Source organism: Neovison vison, chromosome 4 (genome assembly GCF_020171115.1).
Source record: "Neovison vison isolate M4711 chromosome 4, ASM_NN_V1, whole genome shotgun sequence".
Lineage (NCBI taxonomy): Eukaryota > Metazoa > Chordata > Mammalia > Carnivora > Mustelidae > Neogale > Neogale vison.
The window spans coordinates 182,560,694-182,581,003 of NC_058094.1; the positions used below are offsets into that span (position 1 = coordinate 182,560,694).

At 51.9% G+C, this 20,310-nt stretch overlaps 1 protein-coding gene across 7 annotated transcripts in view; it reads right to left on the reverse strand.

Moving 5' to 3' along the window:
• Positions 1-1,090: 1,090 nt before the first annotated feature.
• Positions 1,091-20,310, reverse strand: part of HOXA3 (homeobox A3) — a 45,639-nt gene continuing 26,419 nt past the window's right edge. For 4 of the 7 annotated variants that reach the window (XM_044246269.1, XM_044246272.1, XM_044246268.1 and 1 more), the window contains 3 exons: positions 16,575-16,657; positions 4,691-5,336; positions 1,091-2,820 (listed from right to left, as the gene is read on the reverse strand). In XM_044246269.1, coding sequence (XP_044102204.1) covers positions 2,015-2,820; positions 4,691-5,216 — 1,332 coding nt within the window. In that variant the 5' untranslated portion in view covers positions 5,217-5,336; positions 16,575-16,657 and the 3' untranslated portion in view covers positions 1,091-2,014. Of the gene's footprint in view, positions 2,821-4,690; positions 5,337-8,171; positions 8,216-12,556; positions 12,651-16,574; positions 16,833-20,310 lie in introns of those variants that run through there. The other 3 variants (XM_044246273.1, XM_044246274.1, XM_044246275.1) reach the window with 3 other exon arrangements.

The following is a 20,310-nucleotide window of genomic DNA, read 5'->3' on the forward strand; positions in this document are numbered from 1 at the left end:
AAGATACAATCCAGGGAGAAGGAGGATTTATTTCTCACATCAGATGCTTCTGATCCGAGACGCAGGTGGTTTCTCACTTCCAATTTAGAAAGGGAATGTTGATGGGGATACAGTCCTGAGGTTTTCACTTTCTGAATTTGGTTCCTTCTCCAAGCAATTCTTTAATATGAAAATAAAAATATTTCCCTTTCCTGTGCCTGCTTTTGGTCTGCCAGCCAGTGAGCTGGCAGCCCTATCTTCAATCCAGGAGTAGAAATGTAATGTTTAGCTCCTGCAGCATCAAATGAAAGAAGTACTTATAAAATTGCATTTTTATTAGAAAGATACCAATCTCCTTTCTTTCTCCTCCTCCCCCGGGGCCATAAAAGGAGAGTGAGGAGGGATGAAGGAGAGGAAATAAATCCAGGGGATGCTAAATCCTAAATTCCGGGATGAAGAAGAAGCTGGGACGCCAGCAGTCCAGGAAGGGCTTGGGGAGGCTCCTAGGAGTTCAGCCTTTCTTCTGCTGGATACCTGGGTGAAGCTCTGTCTCCTTAGAGCCTCCTAGCTCTAGTGGCAATTTTAAGAGTCATTCTCTCCTCTTGGAGCGATAAGAGACTGAAGAGCATCCACAGAGAGTCCGTTTGCTCCAGAAAATGCTCTGCATCCTCCGCATGGCTCATGACTCCCAGGGTTAAAGCATTGGCTGGTCCGCTTGGACCTGCAGGAAGATCTTGGAGAAGACATCCCTGCCTTACTCCCCAGCGGGGCCTCTCAGGCACCTGTGCGTCCCCGCCCCGCTTCAGGCCGGCTGCCTTTTGTTTGTCCCGCAGTCAGCAGCTCCCAGCCCCTGCGGGGCCGCGCAGACCCCTCCGCGGCAGCTGGGAATCAGGCAGCCCAGCGGGCTGGCGCTCGGCCTTTCCAGAACTGCCCGCCTCCGGGAGCTCCTGCAGCCTTCCCAAGAATTCGCCATGCTCCCAGGCAAGCTGCCTGGCCAGGCCGCACTCCCGGAGCTGGAAGGCTTGCCACGGCCTGCTCAGCCACTTCGCCTCTGTCTTAATTCCACGCAGACCCCCATCTTCGGCCAAAGAACCCCTTCTGAACACGGATATTATTCAGAATAAAAACTTTATTTTTTTTGTTTAGTTTCTCAGAATGTGAGCAGCAAGGAATGTAGAACTCTCAAAACAAATCTAGCATTTTTCACGTTTACAGATTTTTTTTTTCAGTTTTGCCGGACCTTACAATCCTAAATCACTGTTTTCAAAAGCTGGATCCTCTCTGGTATTATTGCATCATTACCGTTTTTATAAAGGAATTATATTTCCCTTTCAAATAAAAAATTTTTTTCTATGTACGCCAATACACTATTGAACAAAAGGCCCAAGAAACCTTCTGAACAATCAGGGTACAGAATTTCTTTAATATAAATACGAACGGATGGGGATAAATAATATTTAAAACTTAGATTATTCAATGCTTGCAAAAAAAATATAAATAAATCTGACTGTTCACCAGCATACACACACGGAAAGACGTACACTTAGTCATCCTTGCACAGGGAGCCCCTGTTTCAAAGCGCCTTTGATTTTTTTCTCGCTCTTTACAAGAAGTGCAATTAAAAAAAAAAACCTAAAAATTAAAAAAAAAAAGTATCTGCTTCCCCTCGGGAGCCATAATGTATGAACAAATTCACATTGAAGAACTCGGCTAGAAAATTTGTTCATATACCCTGTTTCTGTTCAAAGAATAGAGAAGGTAAAGGGTGCAGGGCTCGCGGCCGAGCGAGGGGTGGGAGGAGATAAACATCGCTACTGATACTGACAGCCATTCCAGCAACCAAGATTGCTACGTCACATAAACTATAAAAACGCGTTACCAAAGAAAACAAAACGGGGTGGGGGTGGGGGATAGACGGGGCGGAGGAGAAAAAAGGGAGGGCAGGAAGAACTTTAAAACCAAACCAAAAAAAAGTAAACGTAGAAGAAAGGTGGGGGCAGAGGGACTCTCCTGGCGCGCCGCCCCGAGCCCACCATCACAGGTGGGTGAGCTTGGGGGCTTCCTGAATTCTTCCCTGAGAAGGATGGTGGGCGGTAAGGTCCGTGTAGGTGGGGTGCGGCTCCCCTGGCCCGGGCCCGTGATGGTGGCCGCTGCCCAGCGGCCCAGCACCCCCGTAGTCTATGGCTGCAGAGGCGGCGTGGGGGAGGTGAGTTAGGCCAAAGAGGGCAGGCCCAGAGTTGCTCATGGGCTCCACATAGCTGCCCCCCACGAAGACGGGGCTTCCCTGTAAGTGTGGGGTCCCATAGCTGCCGTTGCCCTGCAGGCCATGCGCGTGTGGGTCATAGTCGGGTGTACCCCCCGCCCCCGCCCCCGCCGCGGTGTAGCGCTTCTGTGGGGGCGGTGGGGGCGCGCAGCTTGGCAGGGGTGCGGGGTAGGAGGCGGGGGGCAGCCCATAGGCGCCCTGGGGAGGCTTGGAGAAAGGCGGGGGCGACTGGGGCTCATACGGGACGCTGTTGACCAGCGAATGCATAGAGTTCAGATAGCCGCCCGCGCCAGGGGGGACGGGGCTGCGACTTGGGGACTGGCCCCCTGATGACGTCAGCATGCCCTTGCCCTTCTGATCCTTCTTGTACTTCATGCGGCGATTCTGGAACCAGATCTTGATCTGGCGCTCAGTGAGGTTCAGCAGGTTGGCCATCTCCACCCGGCGCGGCCGGCACAGGTAGCGGTTGAAGTGGAACTCCTTCTCCAGCTCTACCAGCTGCGCGCTCGTGTAGGCGGTGCGCGCCCGTTTGGACGACGCCTGCCCAGGCGGGCTCTTGTCGCCAGCGCAGCTCTCCCCTGCGAGGACAGAGGAGACAGCAAAGGAGAATGGAAGAGAGCCATCAGGGGCTGCCTCAAGCCCCGCCTAGCCCCTGACTCCTTCAGGCCCCTCAGTTGCTCCAGGCTCCAAGATCCCTCTGTCAGGGCCCAGAAAAGGGGATGAGGAACTAGGTCCCCTCCTGTGTCCTGGTGGGGAAACAGTGCCAGTAGCCGGGTAGCTAGCCCCTCCTTCGGTCAAGTTGCAAGTCACAAGCTTCCCTAAGAGAGGAGAGGTAAGGAAAGAAAAGCAGAACCCCCAGTTTGCCTTCCTAGAGCTATTCACTTTCTGAATCATTTACTGATCCTTCAGGCCTATTAGACTACAGGCTCCCTGTGGGCGGGTCTCCCATGTTCATTCCCTTCACAGTAACGGGAATGTGGGGCACCTAATACACTGAATAAACCTTTCCCTAATTCACTGTCTGACTGAAGGATTGGACAGTTGCCTCAACTGGCCACTTATTTAGTCTATCCACTGGAGATGGGTGGAGTGGAAGCCCTATTCTGAAAGGCTTTCTGTGTGCAAAGGAAGAGATCCCATTAAAAGTACCAATTTCTGGGACGCCTGGGTAGCTCAGTTGGTTGGACGACTGCCTTCGGCTCAGGGCGTGATCCTGGAGTCCCGGGATAGAGTCCCACATCAGGCTCCCAGCTCCATGGGGAGTCTGCTTCGCTCTCTGACCTTCTCCTCGCTCATGCTCTCTCTCACTGTCTCTCTCTCTCAAATAAATAAATAAATAATCTTTAAAAAAAAATAAATAAAAGTACCAATTTCTCTGGTGGGGGTGACCCAGCCCCTGACTCTGGGTCTTATAAATTAGGGCTCTTGGTGTCATCAAGCAGCCTCCCCATTTTCACACACTAATCTTGTGCCCTCCTATCTTCCCTCTCACTCCCAAATCTCAGACTCTGGGGTGGGGGGGGTGCCCCCAGATGCTGAGGCCTAGAGCAGAGTACTGGCAACTGGAGAAGGCAAGGGAAAAGGTAACCAGGATGCTGGGAAGCCCAAGACCCAGGACCTCAGTCTAGTTCCTGGAGGCCCATGTGGTTCCTATTAGCATGACAAGTCCAAATCCCCTCCCCCAGGAGATCTTTGGCTGCCTTCATTGTACTAAGTCTGAGTAGGGCCTTCCCAGAGGTAAGGCAGCCACTCCATCTACTGGAGCAAAAATTAAAAATAGGCTCTGTTTATAACCAAAGCTTGAATTCTCACTTGGGTGGTGACTAGGTGTGCTTTTATCCTGCCATATTTCAGTGTGGAGTAGATGTCACTGTTTCATTAGAAATGAGGACTTGTGGAGCACCTGGGTGGCTCAGTGGGTTAAGCCTCTGCCTTCTGCTCAGGTCATGGTCTCAAGGTCCTGGGACTGAGCCCCTCATCCGGCTCTCTGCTCAGCAGGGAGCCTGCTTCCCCCTCTCCCTCTGCCTGCCTCTCTGCCTACTTGTGATGTCTCTCTATGTCAAATAAATAAACAAAACCTTAAAAAAAGAGAGAGAGAAGAAAGAAAGAATGAGGACTTGTGCTAAAAAGAGAGAGAGTGGAGCTCAGGTTTGTTGTGCCTAAAGGTCCTAACTCCAAAAGTGGAATAAGAAGGGATTCCAAGCTCCCTAGGCCCCACTTGCTCTTGCATAAGTCAAGAGAGACTCCCATCGGGTCTTTCTCTGGGGGTTTCCTGGTCAGAGTCCTGTCACCCCCCTAGTTGAAGGAGAAGGAGCAGTTTACTCTTGAATGTGTTCCAGTGCTCCCAGACTGTACTGGCTGTGGCTGGAGATGGCTGGGGGTGGGGGCGGAGGGGGTGGGAAGCGGGAGCCAGGCCAGAGGACCCTCCTCCAGAAGGCACCCGTTTACCTGAGCTGGAGCCGCTTGTTTTCTGCTTTGTGTTTTGCCGAGACTCTTTCATCCAGGGGAAGATTTGTTTGGCCACGGTGGGTGAGTTGAGTAGGGGGCTCTTGGCTGCGCTGGCAGGGGTGGGGTTGCTGCTGGCATTCTGAGGTGGGGAAACTGAAGAGGGGGGAGGAGGCGCAGCAGGAGCCGGTGCTGGGGGCTGCGGCGGGGGTTGCGGCTGTTGTGGAGCTGGGGGCGCGGCCTGGGGCGGCGGCGGGGCCAGAGGTGGCTCGCCCAGGCCTGGGGGCTGGCTGGGCGGGCCGCTCAGGGTGCGCAGACACGCCTCGCTCAGCTCGTGCGCCTTGGGGTGGCCCCCGCCGCTGGTGGGCGACTGGAGGGAACAGGCGGGTCGGTGGTACTCGCCATCAGCGCCCAGTGCCGCGGACGCCGGGTACGGCTGCTGACTGGCATTATAAGCGAACCCGTTGGCTGCCTGGTAGGGGTAGCCACCGTAGATCGCGGAGCTGTCGTAGTAGGTCGCTTTTTGCATCGCGTTGTTTCACAATCTTGATCGCACACTCTGACAGGGGCTTGACACCCGTGAGGGCGCACATTGGCACGCCCCCGCGGTCACGTGACGCTCCGCCGCCAATGGCCGCCCCGCGCAGACCTGGGGGGGCGAGAATCGCAGCGCGGTGAGGGCTCCGCGCAAATCCATCTTACTCTCAATAGCTAAGTGACATGAAAGCCATAAAAGAAAAAGTGGTCAGCAATATTTAGCAGCACGACTTGGCCCCGGGCGCAGAGAGCCGCGCTATAAAAAGCCGCTGGAATTTACTGGCAGCTACAAATATTTGCTTAACTTGCGTCTGGAGTTGGGGGGTTTTCCGGCGAGAGAGGAGGAGAGTAACCGAGGGCTCGAAGCCCGGTCTCCAGAGCTGTAGTCCAAAAGAAGAAAGGCTGACGGGCTAGAAAGGAGCAGGGCTGGATCCTTCCTTTCCAGGGAAGGAGAAACTTGGGGTGTCCCTTCATCTCCGCTCCTTGGCCTCGTCCAGTGAGACCCGGGGCTCCTTGCCTCTCAGGATCTTGGGGAAGGGGCAAGGGGGCTAAGGGGAGAGTAGGTTGCCAATTTGTTCTCCATTCGCTTTAGGACTAATATTTGTCAAAAAGAGCCCCGACGCGGGGGGGGACTTCCCATCCAGCCCCTTCTTGGATCTTCCAGCACCCAACAGAGGTATGCACAAAAAACCTGAAGCAATTGCCCTACTCTACCCCCGATGGATTTCAGAAGCTGAGCTTGTTAGGCAGTTAATCTACCCCTGTGCGGGGATATGACCTACCTCTTCCAAATGAGCCCCTTGTGGCCAAGAGGGGGGAGAAAAAACTTTAGAAAGAACATCCTGTATGGGAGGGACCAATAACAACACTGGCTTCAGCAAGTTAAACTCAAATCCTGGACAGTTCTTTTCTCCTTTCCTCTCCTTATTTTCTCAGGCAGGACCCAGCAAGCCACTCCCACTTCTTTCCCCCTGTTACAGAAGGTCCCCAGACCCTCCTGCCTTGGGCTTTCTGAGGTGCTGTTATTCAGGGCAACTATCAAATTCTACCTGTTAAAACATGATGGATTAGAGAAAAAACCAACCCACCAGGAACCTGAAAAACCAGCGTTCATCTCCATGACCACGGCTTGAACTCTCCCTCCAACTTAACGATAATAGGTTCTGTCTTAGAAACTGCTATGTAATTTGATGTATGGGGGTCATTTGGCTCCGGACGAGGGATGGAAGCGCAAGCCATAAAATCCTGCCAGAGTTCCCTGATCTTTGTGTGCTGTTGTTGTTGATATTTGTTACTTAGCCGATTTACCTGCTTCAGAAACACCAAGCAAAGGTCAACCCTGAAAATCTTAAAAGCAACTGAAAGCCTCCTCAACCCTTTTAAAAAACTTACTATTTAGAAAGCAGTTTGCAGAAGTGAAATCTATGTTTTATTTTTGTTTTCAGCCTTTGCATGGTCAGTCTCTGGTTCTCAGCTGAGAGAAGTTCCATGTGAGTTCATATACACACACATACACACACATAGGATGATAGTTTCTCTAACTAAGAAAACATAATGACAAATTCATGAAGAAAATGACTTAGTTCACACCCTAACTATGTATATTTCAGTCCTGGAGTCATTCAAGTTCTCTAGAAATTGCAGACACTTTGTTAACTAGAAAACACCATCCACCAAGAGATGATTACAATTCTGTTTTTAATAATGGGCTTCTCTGGATTTTATTATTAAACTAGCAATCTGACCAACATCTGGAAAACAAGCACAATTAATTTTCCAAAACCTCAATTAAAAATTACAGCTTCCCTTATCCGAACCTACTATGTGTGATCTTGAACCCTGGAGCATTGTTTCTATTTTGGAATAGATAGGAAGCTACAGATACCATGATCGAAAATAATAAAGAATAAAATAAAATTTAAAACTGAATAGCAATCGAATGTCTCAGTTTCCTGTTCTTTCACTGAAAACAGTTCTTATTATATTTGGCAGTGTTAATGTCTGCCATTATAAATTCTTAAGATACTAAGCCTGTGTAAAATAAAATGTCAGGTTAAGAAAATTACTCCAGACACTTGAGCAGCAAGATATTAGATAAAAATGAAGGTGATTTTGAACGTGTAACATTTCAAGTGACTTGCTAATCCATTATCACAAGCTATATTGGCCTGCTGCTTACTTAAGTCTTTTCATCAGGTTGTGCATTGTCTTGTAAATAACAAAAATACCATGAAAAACCAAAGAGCATACAACAGTCCCTATAATATGAATTCACCTCAGAGATCCCACCAAAGTCCTCCCTATTGTTTGAGGTCAGCAGACAACTACCGTGGGGCCCACACATTTCCCCCCTTCTGCCCTCACCCCAGCCCCCAAAGTTTGCAACCTAGTAAAGAAGTTGGATATCTGCCAGTCTGGAAACTTGCTTTGCACCCACACACCCCCCCCCAAGCAAGGGCTGGGATGGGAGGAGATTCCTCCGAAAAGATCTGTTTCTGGACAATAACCCCCAGGTGCAAGAACTGAGAGTTGAGAAGGCTAAACTGAGTGCAGAAAGCAAACCCTATTGTCTTTCTGGAGGATCTGCCCAAATTCAACCTCCTTCCTTCAGAGACCGCTCCCTGTTTCCACTCCTGCCCCTTCCTCAGCCTGCCCTCACCCCGAGTTTAAGCGGGAATATCGGGTAAGAGTCCCCCTGTCCCCTTGCCCACCCTCCCTCCCTCCCCAACCCAGAAAAGTTGGGGCAGGGCTAGGGGAGAGGGAAGAGGTGGGGGCGGGGATGGGAAAGCGGCCTGAACTCGAAGTGTAAGGGTATCAGTCACTGCCGGGAAGGAAGCTCCGGCTTGTGAACTCTTCTTGAACCGAGATTTAAGTCTGCAGCCATAAATCACCGAGACGTAAACTCCGCCATTCAGCGCTGAGAGCGGCCGGTTGTGGCCCTGCTTACCTTAACTTCTGAGGAGCGCCGAGAGCGCAGGATCGGGCTCCGGCTCGGGCTCCGGCCCCCGGCCCGGCTCGGCCGCCCGGCCGGGTCCCCTTGGCGCGGGATGGGCACCGACCCTCAGCATCAGCCGAGACGGCAGGCGGGAGGGAGACCCCAAGGCCCGGACGCCGAGGCGCAGAGCGTGGCGGCTCCGCTGCTCCGGCAAGGCTCGCCCAGGGCGGACTGGGGCGGCTTGGACCCCCCCCCCACCCACCCCACCCACCCACCCCTCCCCCACACCCCCGCCCCCTGCCCTTCCCGAGGGCAGCAGCCGCGGCCCGGAGATAAGCGCTAGCGCGGCGCAGGGCTCTGCCTGGGCTAGTGGCACCGACTTGGGTATGTTTCTTATGAATATTACACTCGGAGCAGCGTCTGGCCGGGGGGGGGGGGCGGTGCGGTGGGGGGTGCTGGGGGCGGGCGGGAGGGGAGGCCGAGGCGGCTGGGGAAGCGCGGGGCGGCGTGGGGGATGGGGCTAAGGCGAGGGGAGGAACAGGAGCGAGAGGGGGAACTCGGCGACTGCGGCGGCGGCGGGAGGAGGGCAGCCTCCCCCCCAACCCCCAACGCCCTCCCTCTCCTCGCTTCTAGGCGTCACTAAAGTCCAGGAAAATTATGCTAATGAGGACAAAGGGCTCTCACAAAGGGGCTCTCTAGCCGGGCTCTATTTCTTAGGAATCCATTTGAGAAACCACATAACGCCTGCCCTGAACACTTCCAGTTGGGGTGCAAGGAGAAAGAGAACCAGGAGGCGAGTTCCCCAGACTTTGGGCACTTTACCACATCTGTCACCCCCAATCTGAGAACCTCAAAGGCACTCTTTGGGGGGCAGAGGTAGGGCTTCCTTTCTCAAGAGACCTCCCCAAGAGCCAACTGGGCTGTCTTTGGTTATATTTTTAGGCAAAAACCCTTAAAATTCTGGCAGCCAGGAGGGAAGTAGCTTGGGGGAGATGCCCATAAGCCCAGGCAGTGAAAGGGGATGCTCTGGGCTCAGGTACACACTAGAATACCTAGAAAACTGGGTCTCCAGCTTTTAGGTGCCCATTTCCCCAGTACAGACAGGCAGCTCAATGGCAGGGAAAGACATAAAACTCTCACCCCAACGCCAACGGTGTCTATGATGTTTTCCCCTCAATTAGTGGTATACAGGGACCCTAAGCAGAGGAAGGGCCAGAGTGTGCCCGGCAATATTGCCACAACTTTAAGGAGGATGGGCTTCCGGCCTTCTAATGCCCCCCCCCTCAACTCTTCAGAGTCCGAAGTGAACTCTGCAAGGGTATGTGTGTGGCAAAAAGAGAAATGGAGCTTTCGTGCAATTCCAAGGTGTCAACGGCCAGTCCTTCTCAAAGGAAGGTGTTAAAAATATAAGTAGTATGTTTAAACTGTCGGGGAGCCAAAGTGTCACCTTAGAGCAAAAACAAAGCCAAGGGAAAAGGGAGAAATCAAAAAGCACTCCTGGCCAGGGTGGCCTCATGCATACCAATGGTTTTTGTCATTTATGGCTGGGCAAGATTTATGACTCGGCGCCCCAAAGCTGTAAACAGAGCACAAAACAGCAAACACTTGCTCCTCATGGCATATTGCGGCGTAACTTGAAAGGGGGAGCCGGGCAGCGTAGGAGGTGAGAGCCGCCGCAAAAATCCGCTCGGCTGCATTTTCTCTTCAAACCGGCCGGGTCGGATGTGGCATTTGAAGAAAGAAGGCGTGGGTCAATAATCAACCCGCACTTTCTCCTCCAAACTGCTGACACGACTCTCACCGCCTTCTCAGCTAAGCCAGCTGCAGGGAAGGCCAGCTTTCCGTGAGAACCTGCCAGGGGAGGGGAACTCCTGGGCCAAGAGGGCCGAGGGCGCCGAGGTGAGGGCTGGGGCAGCTGGGGAGCATACCTTTTCAAAGGCGCCAAGACCGTGCCAGGCAAAATGCTGGGACTGGACTGGAGGAGCCACGGGACTATAGGGAAAGCTGGGGTGGGAGGTCGGGACAGGGTCCCCACCAGTCCAGACTAGGTGGCTTTTGGGTGGCTCGCTGCCGCAGGCAGAAATGGGTCTCTGACCTCAAGTCTAGGGTCTGCCGCCCTGGCACGGAGACCTCCGGGGTTTGGACCTCTCTGCTGAAATCCACAGGACTGACTTTTGGGGGCATGGCAGGCGAGGTGATTAAAAATAACAATTTATGATTGCTGAACGCTTTTTTATTTGTTATTGTTTTTTAAGAGAAAAATACCGCCTGTCGATATCTACTGTCAGAAATTACCCACCGCTGCCTCTGCGGTGCCTTTCTAGGCAGATCGCGCAGCCATTCACCCTGCTCGGCCAAAACCGCTGAGGTTTTCTTTGTGGAGAGGACCCCTTGGCTCCTCCAAACCACCCGCTCCAGTCCCTGTGCTCCCTGATGTCTTACTCGTGGGGACTAGAAGAAAACATTTTCTCAGCACTACAAAAATATCTGGAATAGCGAAGGTGTGTTTGCGCCTCTCTACCCTTTACAGGGGCCTCCTTGAGAACGTGTCTGGGAGGGCCTGGGGCCGATTCAAGGCTGTCTGTGCAGCCCCGGGAGAAAGGTGAGGCAAAAAGAGGCATCGGGATCCGGGAATGGGGAGGAAAATTAATGAGGAAATACACTTGCCTGTGAGGGTGCGGCTGGCATTTTAAGGGTAACAGGGGACTAGCCTGTTTTTTATCGCTACAGTTCAGCTATAACAGAGTGCCTTTAGCTCTTTCCATGAAGGAAAAACCAAAGGGTGCTCTGTAAACTGGCCTGTTGGTTTCTTCTCACTGTGCACACTTTTATGCAGAACCAGTGTGAGAGTCCATCCCTAGATATTTATTCCGCTTGCTGGCACTGAAGTGACAATAAAAAGATGCTTTTAACAAACCTCTATTCCCTCTCTCATTCTTTCTAGCGAAACTATATTATTTATGAGTCTTTAACTGGGTCAAAAATGCGCCAGAACTGGGTCATAAATCATACAAAATGCTGACAAGTAATTGAACAGCAATTAAAGCTTACATTTTATTTCCAAGGGGTGTTTTAGAGCACTTGAAACGGCCTCAGTTAAACACGGTTAGCGCGGAGGCCGGCAGCGGGGGAGGGTAGAAGCGGCCCTTCCGTTCTGGGGATGTAAATCCCACTCAAGTAGGGGAAGCTTGATTTGATTTTTTTTTCCCCCCAAGTACAGAAAGAAACAAGATTTTTTTTTTTTTTAAGTCATGGGCAGATCTGATTCCTGACTCCTTGTAGACACCCCTTTCCTCTACTCCAAGCTCTCCAAGTGCAGAGGAAAGTGAAGTTTCCTTCACATTTTCAGGGAGTTTATATCCTTCCCAGGAGCACTGGGTCTCCAAAGTGCAATCACCACAGGCTTTCCCAGTAATTTGGAAGCACAGTTTAACTCTCATCTGCCTCTGTCCTGGCTATAGCACTGTTCCTGGGGTCTGAAGCCCGAGATATGTCTGCCTCTGCTTTCTGTGGACTCTGCCTCTGGAATTCTCCCTAGCCCAGGTTGCAATAGCCAGTCCTTAAAACTCTGCAAGCCGGCTGGGTGTGTTACAATGGGGTGTCCAGGCCATGCACAATATGAAGCCCAAACCCAGGTCTAGCTCCCTTCTCTCCAAAATTCAGCCTAATAGAGCTTCTGGGCGTTCCTCAGGCTTACCCGCCACCCTAAGCTAAGCGTCTCCTAGGTCTGAGCTGTCCTTCCTCAAGCCTACCCGGGTAGAGAGGGTGCGGGGGAAACAATGGTGCATCCTCTGGGGTCTGGCACCTTTGGTCCCGCGTGTGGGAAAGCACGTCCTACAACCCAGCACTGAACAAAGTGGCCCGAAGCATCATCAATAAAATGGCAGCGCATCTGCACACTCATTGATTTCCCTCTTCCAACTGCTCCGGCTGCCCAAATCAGCCTTACCTCTTCAACCCCGGCCGCCCCACAAACGTCTCGGACCCGGAGCGATTCCCCTACCCATCCACGCAGCCCCCACCCCCTCCTGGCAGTCTAGCCCCGCGAGCGCGGCGCGGGCCACCTCGGCGTGATCGGCGCTTCGGGACCCTCCCTCCGCCTGGGGCTCAGCTCCTGGGACTCCAGCCCGCTGCAGTGGACAAAGCCGCCTAAGTGCTGGAAGCCACCGGGCTTACCTAGCAGCCGCCAAGTGCCCTTTCCTTTATACCCCCAACACTTTCCAGGGAATTAAACTCAGTCTGAGGCGCTACTGGGGATCTTTCAAGCGGTTTCGGTTCTACGAGAGAAACAAAGGAAGAGGGGCTGAGGGTCCTGTTGGTGAACCAGGGTCTCCTCGCCTGACCTTTGTCTCTCACAGCCATAACTCACTCTAGATATGAACAATCAGCGGAAATACCTTAAAATAAATTCCATCCTCCTGGTGTGGCCTCGAGTCCCATCGGCTAGCTCGCCCAGAACCGCTCCATGAGCGCTGAAAACTGCAACCCGCTAGGAGAGTGCTCTCCGGAGAAGGGAAAGAAGGAGGAGGTGGGTGCGTGGGGGTGGGGGAAAAAGCTCTCGCTGGGTAGAGAATCTAGAAAACGTAATCACAGGCGAAGCCCGCCAGGGTCTCCGCTCCAAATGCCACAATAATGCGCTGTATTATGTGCTCACGTGGTCATACGTCAACTTAAATCCTTTTATTTGAAATAGGGAATCACTGAAGGGACTAGGTTTCCAAGCAGAACATTCAGCTTTGGGGGAGGGGAAGTGGAGAAGCTTGACTAGTAGTGGGGAAGAGTTTTGTCTAGGGCAGTGGGACAATGGGGGCATAACCCCCTCAACATGTGCCACACTAGGCCACTTATCTCCACTTACAGTTCTTTACAAATGATCCAAATAGAAGGGAACAGAACGGCAATGCTGTCCTCATTCTTAGAGTCCATGTAACTGTAGTCTTCTACTCACGGACAAGCTGAAGCCTGCACGCCCAGGCACTCGAATCTCCTCTGGCCCTCCAGCCAGTGCATCAAAAGGCAAAGCCCAGGCCTTGTTTCCAGAAGAAAACCCAGTAATGACTGGCTTAGTTGGTGGACTCCCTCATGGCCTGCCATTGTATAGAGTTTGCTAACACCCACGCTGTACACCACACCACTGGAGAAACCCAAAAGGCCCCAAATTACCTGACAAAAGGCTAAAGCACCTCCTCCAAGTCCAGTTGATTTTGTTCAGTGGGAGCCGTCTAGGAAAGAGGTGCTTAGCTGGAAAGTGGTGGGTCAGGGTTTTGCAAAATACAGAAGGACTCAGTGCCCTGGTTATACCTACCCTTAGACATGTCCTCAGTGCATAACAGGAGTGATACAGGAAATTGTAGGCTTCTAACAATGGAAAATGTAAGGGGGAATTATCTAATTGACTCTGTAAGATAAATACATACACACATACACCCTTTATTGGCATCCCTTGGAATTACTTACAAGATAACCTGGGACCTTCTTTGCACATGGGTCTGTCCACCCTCCCCTAAGACAATTCTGTCCACCAGCAGAAAGCGAACTGGATCAACTCTGCTGCAACAAACAACGCCCCTGTTCTACTCCTGACTTCTGCTTGGTGACATTGTCCACTGATTTTAACACTTCACCCTCTAGAAAGTTCCTCTTTTCCCGTCTGAGTTTCCAAACTTTGGGAGTGCTCTCAGAAGTAGTGAGATCCTCATGCCTTATTCTTTTCTTTCCCTAGAGTGGCTCTTCAGCTGCCTGGGCCTTCTAAGTGTGAGGACTCGCTTGTAGTAGCCGCCGGAGGCTGTGCATGATCCCACCCCTCCCCTCCCCCCCTGCAGGGACCTGGTGCGAACGTAAGGCCCTCAGTTAGGGGGCCTGGTCATGGGGGTGTCCAAATCAGAAGGGCAATAAAAGAGGAGGAGACCTAATCCCTTGGAAGTGAGCCGTGGCCTATGCTGGGGACAGTATTCCAACAAAGTTCTGTTTGTGGTAGAGCTGGGAAAGAACCTCTCTGTCAACTGTCCCAACTCTGACCAAAGGCACAAGCTGGAAAGTGAGAACCCAAAGTGAAAAAACCTGCTTCTCTTAGGTATGGGGGTGGGGGATAGGACCAAAGGCTGGTACCCAAAAAGCACTCTCCATTCCCCCAAGAATTCAGACCGCTAATACATTGTCCTCTGCTCCCCTTATGCACCCTTTCCCATCCCAGCAGTGCCAAATATTTCACACTGAACCCTCCTGATAACCTAGAAAGGACCTGGAAGTTTTGCCAAATCGCTGCCAAACCACCCTCTGCCCCAACCAAAGTTTCTGCAGAGACTTCGACTCAAAGATGAGAAGGGGCCCCCTTCAGAACTCTCCGAACAGTCTGGAGCAAATCAAAACTCCGCGGCCATAAATCAATGGGAGAAGTATTTGGTACTGCTTCAGAGAAATGCCTTAACGCCAGCAAGGCCCAGCAGCGGCATCTCAGTTCTAGCCAGGAGCCTCCATGCCGCTATTAACAGCCCAGTTAATGCTCCAACTGCTGCTTAACAATTAACATTAACGACTTGGGTTGGAATGGGGTGATTTGGTGGGATGTGAAGGGAAAAATCTGAGGGAGTCACAGGAAATGTAACTTTTGAGGCGAAAATAGCTTCCCTAAGAGAGACCTGGGTCTGGGCAGGCCACCAGGGAACAGGCAGCTGAGAGTCCTCCCTCACCACTCTGAAATCCACTCTCCTTGAGTGAGGCTATGGGCCTTTTAAAGTTCTCTTCCAGAAAACAAGAATCGGGATGCCCAAGCATGTAGGCCCAGGCTGGGAAAACTAGCTGCCAGTCCCCTTCTTTCCACTTACTCCTCCAGGCCCCAATCTGACCAGTGCTGGGGACACATGCCCTGAATCCATTTCACAAGAGCCAAAATAGGTGGAAAGTTGCCTTGGAAGGAGCAGGTGAGCAAGGATACAGAGCTTTGGTCAATATTTGCAAGGCTGTTGGCAGATTAGATATATCTGTATTCAAACACTGCAATCTGATTTCTCTGTCAAAAATACACTTCACATTTTTTCCCCTTTAGTTAACTGTAGTGGTTTTGTTACTTAGCATCAGGTAAGGCCTGCTTAGCACCCCCACTTTTTGGTGGAGGTTAGAGATCATTATTTAACGTGAGATATTTTCTGTGGGTGCAGCTGCAGTACAAATGGGCTCCAAATTCTCTGGATACATATGGATCTGTATATCATTTTATACACATGGTCTAAAACTCCTGCAACTGTGTATCCATGCAATGGTTCTGTTATACACAGAGATGCAAATCATAGGCACACCCTGAGTTGCAAATTCCTGAAATACTCCACCTACCTACACTTGATATAAATGGTCATACAGTAGCTGAGACAGTAACCCAGCTTTACTATTACCCTGTTTACTTTCCATCTGATAAAATAATAATTGTATCCAGAACACCAGATAAGCCTTCAGTATTGCTGAATAGCATGTTGCAATTAATGAACAACCTGCTGTCTATTGGGGGAGCAAATTTTAGGGAAGACAGAGGCCTAGGGGAATAGAAAACAGGAACTCGGAAAACTTTTTAAAATAAATAATTCCTGAAAGAACAAAGCAAACCCATTCCTTCATACCAACCTTCTGAAAGCTATTCCGGCAGCCCCTCCCCCAAATAGGCACGAAATTTATGGATCTTTTACAAGGTAATAAACCACAGTAATTACCTCCCTGCATTCCCAAACTAAGAGAACAAATTAAGCCAGAACTTGAAAAGAATTTTAAAGAGTTTTCTCTTGTTTCCAGTAGGAAAAGAAAACGCAGAGACCTGGAAGACCCGTGCTTTTCCCGTTGGAAGAACAGAGGATCAGCCCGGCCAAAGGAACAGAGAAGACCCCGTTGCCTGCATTGGAAAGGCAGTAAGTTTCCTCTCGCCAAGGAAAGGCAGAAGAGTAAGACAAACTGCATAGCGACGAGACAAGTTTCCTCCACGCAGATCTGTGCCTGACGGCCATTCTCGAACTCACAGTCTCCGCAGGCGCCGCAAACAGTGGACGACGAGGACGGCCCACGCAGGGGCCGTCGCGCCCGTGGCCTCTACTTGCTTTTGCCCGGCTGCTCCGTGCAGCGGTTGGTTTGGAGCTTACCCGAAGAAAGAAACAAACCCCGTTGACACCCCCTACCCCCACGCACACACATCTTCGGTCCCGGCAACTGCCCCTTCCGCACAAACGCCGGCCGGCTTTCGGAGCAGACTCTTTGTCTGCCTGAAGCCCCGCATTCGCGGGGAGTGCAGCTGAAGGGGACCCAGCTCCAAAATGCCTCCGAAGTTAAATATTGACCAGAAGCTCTTTCAGAGGCTGCTGCTCTCCCTGGAAGGGTAAACCCCTTCCAAAGGCCGGTGCGAAGCCCCGCGGAGTGAAGAGTTAGCGCAGCGCTTACCTCGAAAGATGTTTAAGACTGAGGCAGTGATTGTCTCCAACCCCGGGCACTCGGGGAATCGCCGTTTCCGGTGTCCCGGCGCTCTGCGGACAGATAAACAGCAGAGGGTAAACCGTGGCTGCGAAGGAAGGGAGTTGGAGAACGGGAGTTGGAAGTGCTGCCGGCGCGGGCGCCAGGGTGGCCCCCCGGGTGACGCGGACACGGAGGAGTCGCCAGGGCACTCGTCCATGAGGCGCACTCGTTGCTTGTAAGGGTCTAGTCTAAGAATGGCCTGAAGATGGTGATTTATTTTTGTAAAATAAATACATACTCCATCTCCGCACCCACATTCTCCCCGTTCTTTCTTGGGGGGGGGCGGTGAGGGAAGGGGGTAGGGAAAGGAAATGGACAGGCGGAGGAAGATGGGAAGGTGGAAGAAGCTTTGCGTTGGTGCCAGCTCTGCTCGGAGAGCTCCTCACGCACCTCAACTTGGGGGAATGTGAATGCACGCTTTATTTTCTTTTGCTAACAAAGGGAAGCCCTGTCTGGGAGCATTCAATCACGGACTCTCTTGAAACCTCACTAATAGTGTTCATTTCTGTTTGGCGCGAAATTAGACCCCAGCTCAGTCCTTGGGCCGGGGGGCAGTTTTGAGAGGTTTTGTCTTCTGGTTCATTCAAGCCCTGGGTGCGTCACTTCTCGGTCCCAGTGGGCTGGTGGGACTACGGCCGCGCCTATTCCCTCAGAGCAGGGCAACCATGGCTGTTGGAAATAGGGGTAAATGGCAAGGACAGAGACTTCGGACAATACCGGGTCTGGGGGCCCTATCCAGCCCGGCCTTACACAGCAGCAACAAGCCAACTGATGTCCTATATCTGCTGCCAACTCATCCCTCAAGATATCTGCAAGTCTCTCTTGATCACTAGCAGTCAGTCAACTTTTCCGGGATGGAGAAGACGCTGAGCAAGGGAGGAAAGAATCATCCTCCTTGCTAAACCTGGGTTTGGAGAAGTTCTGCGCTGGCTGGGACTCTGTTGGGTGGGTTGCTTCCACAATCACATCCCCCACTACCATTTTACCCAGGCGGGGGTAGCCTCCCCACACTCCAGCCTGCCCCAAACCACCCCTTGATGCCTATCTCCAGCCTCTGCAATCTAGCTGAGAGCCTGAGAGGCTACCAAAGAGCTGGCAAGCCACCCCCCACCACCTTCAGGCTTCAGGACCCCCCAGCACATTGAACAAGTGGCCACAAACGAGCAGCTAGTTGCCCTCTGCCACCACCTCGACCTGCAGCTCCCACCCTCCATCAGGCACTTAGGACTCTGAGGCCACGCTGGGCCCCCCTTTCTCTTGTTCAGACTAGCCCTCTGTATCCCCAAAGGGAGTGCCCCGGCCTTGGAGCTCCTGGAGTGACTCCGAGCAAGGTGGGGCTTAGCTACTCTTCTCGGTGCCATTCAACTTTGCTCCAGAAAGATCCGCTCTGCCACCATCCAGCACCCCTCCCCCACCCAACGACGCTTAGGAGTATTGTAATTATTATGGTTATTATTGTTGTTGCTATTTCCTTATCCCCAAGTCAAATATTCATGGCTGCTGTTCCCCATAAATCGTTCAGACTAATGAGTCAAAAAGAGATGCTGCCCAGGTCTCTCCCTCTGCAATGGCCACTGCCGCCGCGTGGCCTCTCTCTCCGCGTTTTTGGCGCTCGCTTGCTCCCTCGCTCGCCCAGCGCGGCGCGGGTGATTTATGAACACCGGGAAAATTGAACAAAGCCGCGCGCCGGTCCTGTGGTATCTCTGCAGCCTTCCCCAGTGTGAATCAGAACATTACCAACTGTCTGCGCATCCGTCCCACTCCATCACTAAAGCCAGGCTGTGACCGCAGAAAACCCAGCCCAAACTCACGTTTCCCAGGACAGGGCGCGCTCCCCGGACTTGCAGACACCCTGAAGAAAAAGCCCCAAGACCCCGCGTGGGCCCGCCAGCTCCGGTCCTCCCCGCCGAAGGGCTCTCTTCAGCCCTCCTGAAGGAGTTAAAAGCCTTTGGAGATAAATCTGAGGATGTGTGTTTTCTTAAAAATCAAATAGGAAGTTGGGGGTCTCACTTCTGAGAGATTCATTCCTAGTGAGGCCCTGACGACTCCGATCCATTCCTGACGATCCGCATTAATTATTTAATGAGTCACGTGACCTCAAAAGATTACAATTTCAATATCTCCCTCAAACTGGTGCTACACCTTTATCTGCAACAACCACCGTCCTTGTTTGGCTCTTTTAGTTTCCAGGCCTCCGGAAGCTGACACCCTTGCTCCTTGCTCCGCTCTGGGACCAGCGACTGCCATGAAAATCCCAGGGCCAGCAGAGTAGAATTAGTCAATCTGCAACTATAAGCCTTGTGGACTGTGCGGTGCCCACCCCTCTCCCAGGCACTCTGGCGTCTATTCCCTCCTGAGTCCAGAGAAGAGCCCACTTGTTTCAGTGTCTTGGCTAAGGCGTTTTGGTTACATAACCTCCTGGGGTGCTTTGACCGCGGATCAGGCAAGAACCCAGCCTTCTTCCCCAGCCGCAGCACACCTGTGGCCACCCATGTCAAGTGTAAGCCCAGATGCCCACGTCCATTCCAGGCAGAACAGGCTTCCAACAGAGCAAAGATGGCTGTGCACTTACCCCTCTCCAAGGTGAGACCCAGTCTCTATCCAACCTACACATTCACTGACATGCACATCGGGGGATTTTCAGCTGCCTTAGCTTCCTCATGGGTAAACTTATTAGACTGAACAAAAATTGTCTCCAAGTCTCTTTCATATCAGACATTCTTTCAAAGAGGGATCTACTTTAGCCCCAGCAATCAAGTCCAGAGAGAGGGGAGCTGCCCTGAAGGGGTGGGGGGAGTTACTCCATGAGTTTGGGGCCTTGAGAAGAAGAGATGCCAAAATTCCAAGACAGAAGGATCAGACTAGAATGTTCCATAACAGCCCGAGCAGCCTCCCTGATGCTATCAAGAAGTTAGAACCCACATCCTTTCCTCCTCCTATTTTTCCCAGCCCATAGTCTTTTGAGAGAGGAAGCGGAGTTGTTCTTGGGCCCATGCTGTACAATATAGAGAAGGGGCAACTGGAGCAACCCTTGGGAAGGGTGAGCCTATGCTCTTCAATCAGGACCCAGGCTAGGGATGCAGACCAAGGGAGTGCAAAGAACAGTTCCACTGCTTGCACAGAAGCCCCACCCATTCAGATGGGAAGCCCCAGGTTTCTGTTCGCTACATTGATTCTTTGGGGTCTTTCTTTCCTTTCATTCTAAAGAGTCCCTGATTAGTTTCTATGTTGAAACTGCTGGAGGGAACCCAGCAGTGAGAAGAGCAGCACAGTTTGGATGCTTAGGAGAACAGAGAGACAGAGTAGAGATGGTGATCTCCAACCCATGGGGAGGAAGCTGAGAGGTGGGGGGAATGTGGGCACCCTGGGATAGCTGGGTATAGAGTCAGAGATGCTGTGCAGAGGGCCCACTCCCCATATATCTAGGTAATCTTCCCATGAGCTCCATCCTGGGTATTAAGTACTCTACTATGCCTGTCACAGTTGAACTCCTGCTGTAATAAAACACCGGGTATATCGTAGATTTCAGCAAAACTAGGAAAGAGAGCCTGCAAAGTGCCATTTTTCTTCAGGGGGGAGAGTGTTAAGTACTTAATTCAAACTGTGACCATTAAAGTGTCTCCTATCCGATTTAGGTTGATTTCAGATGTTGACAAAACTTTTA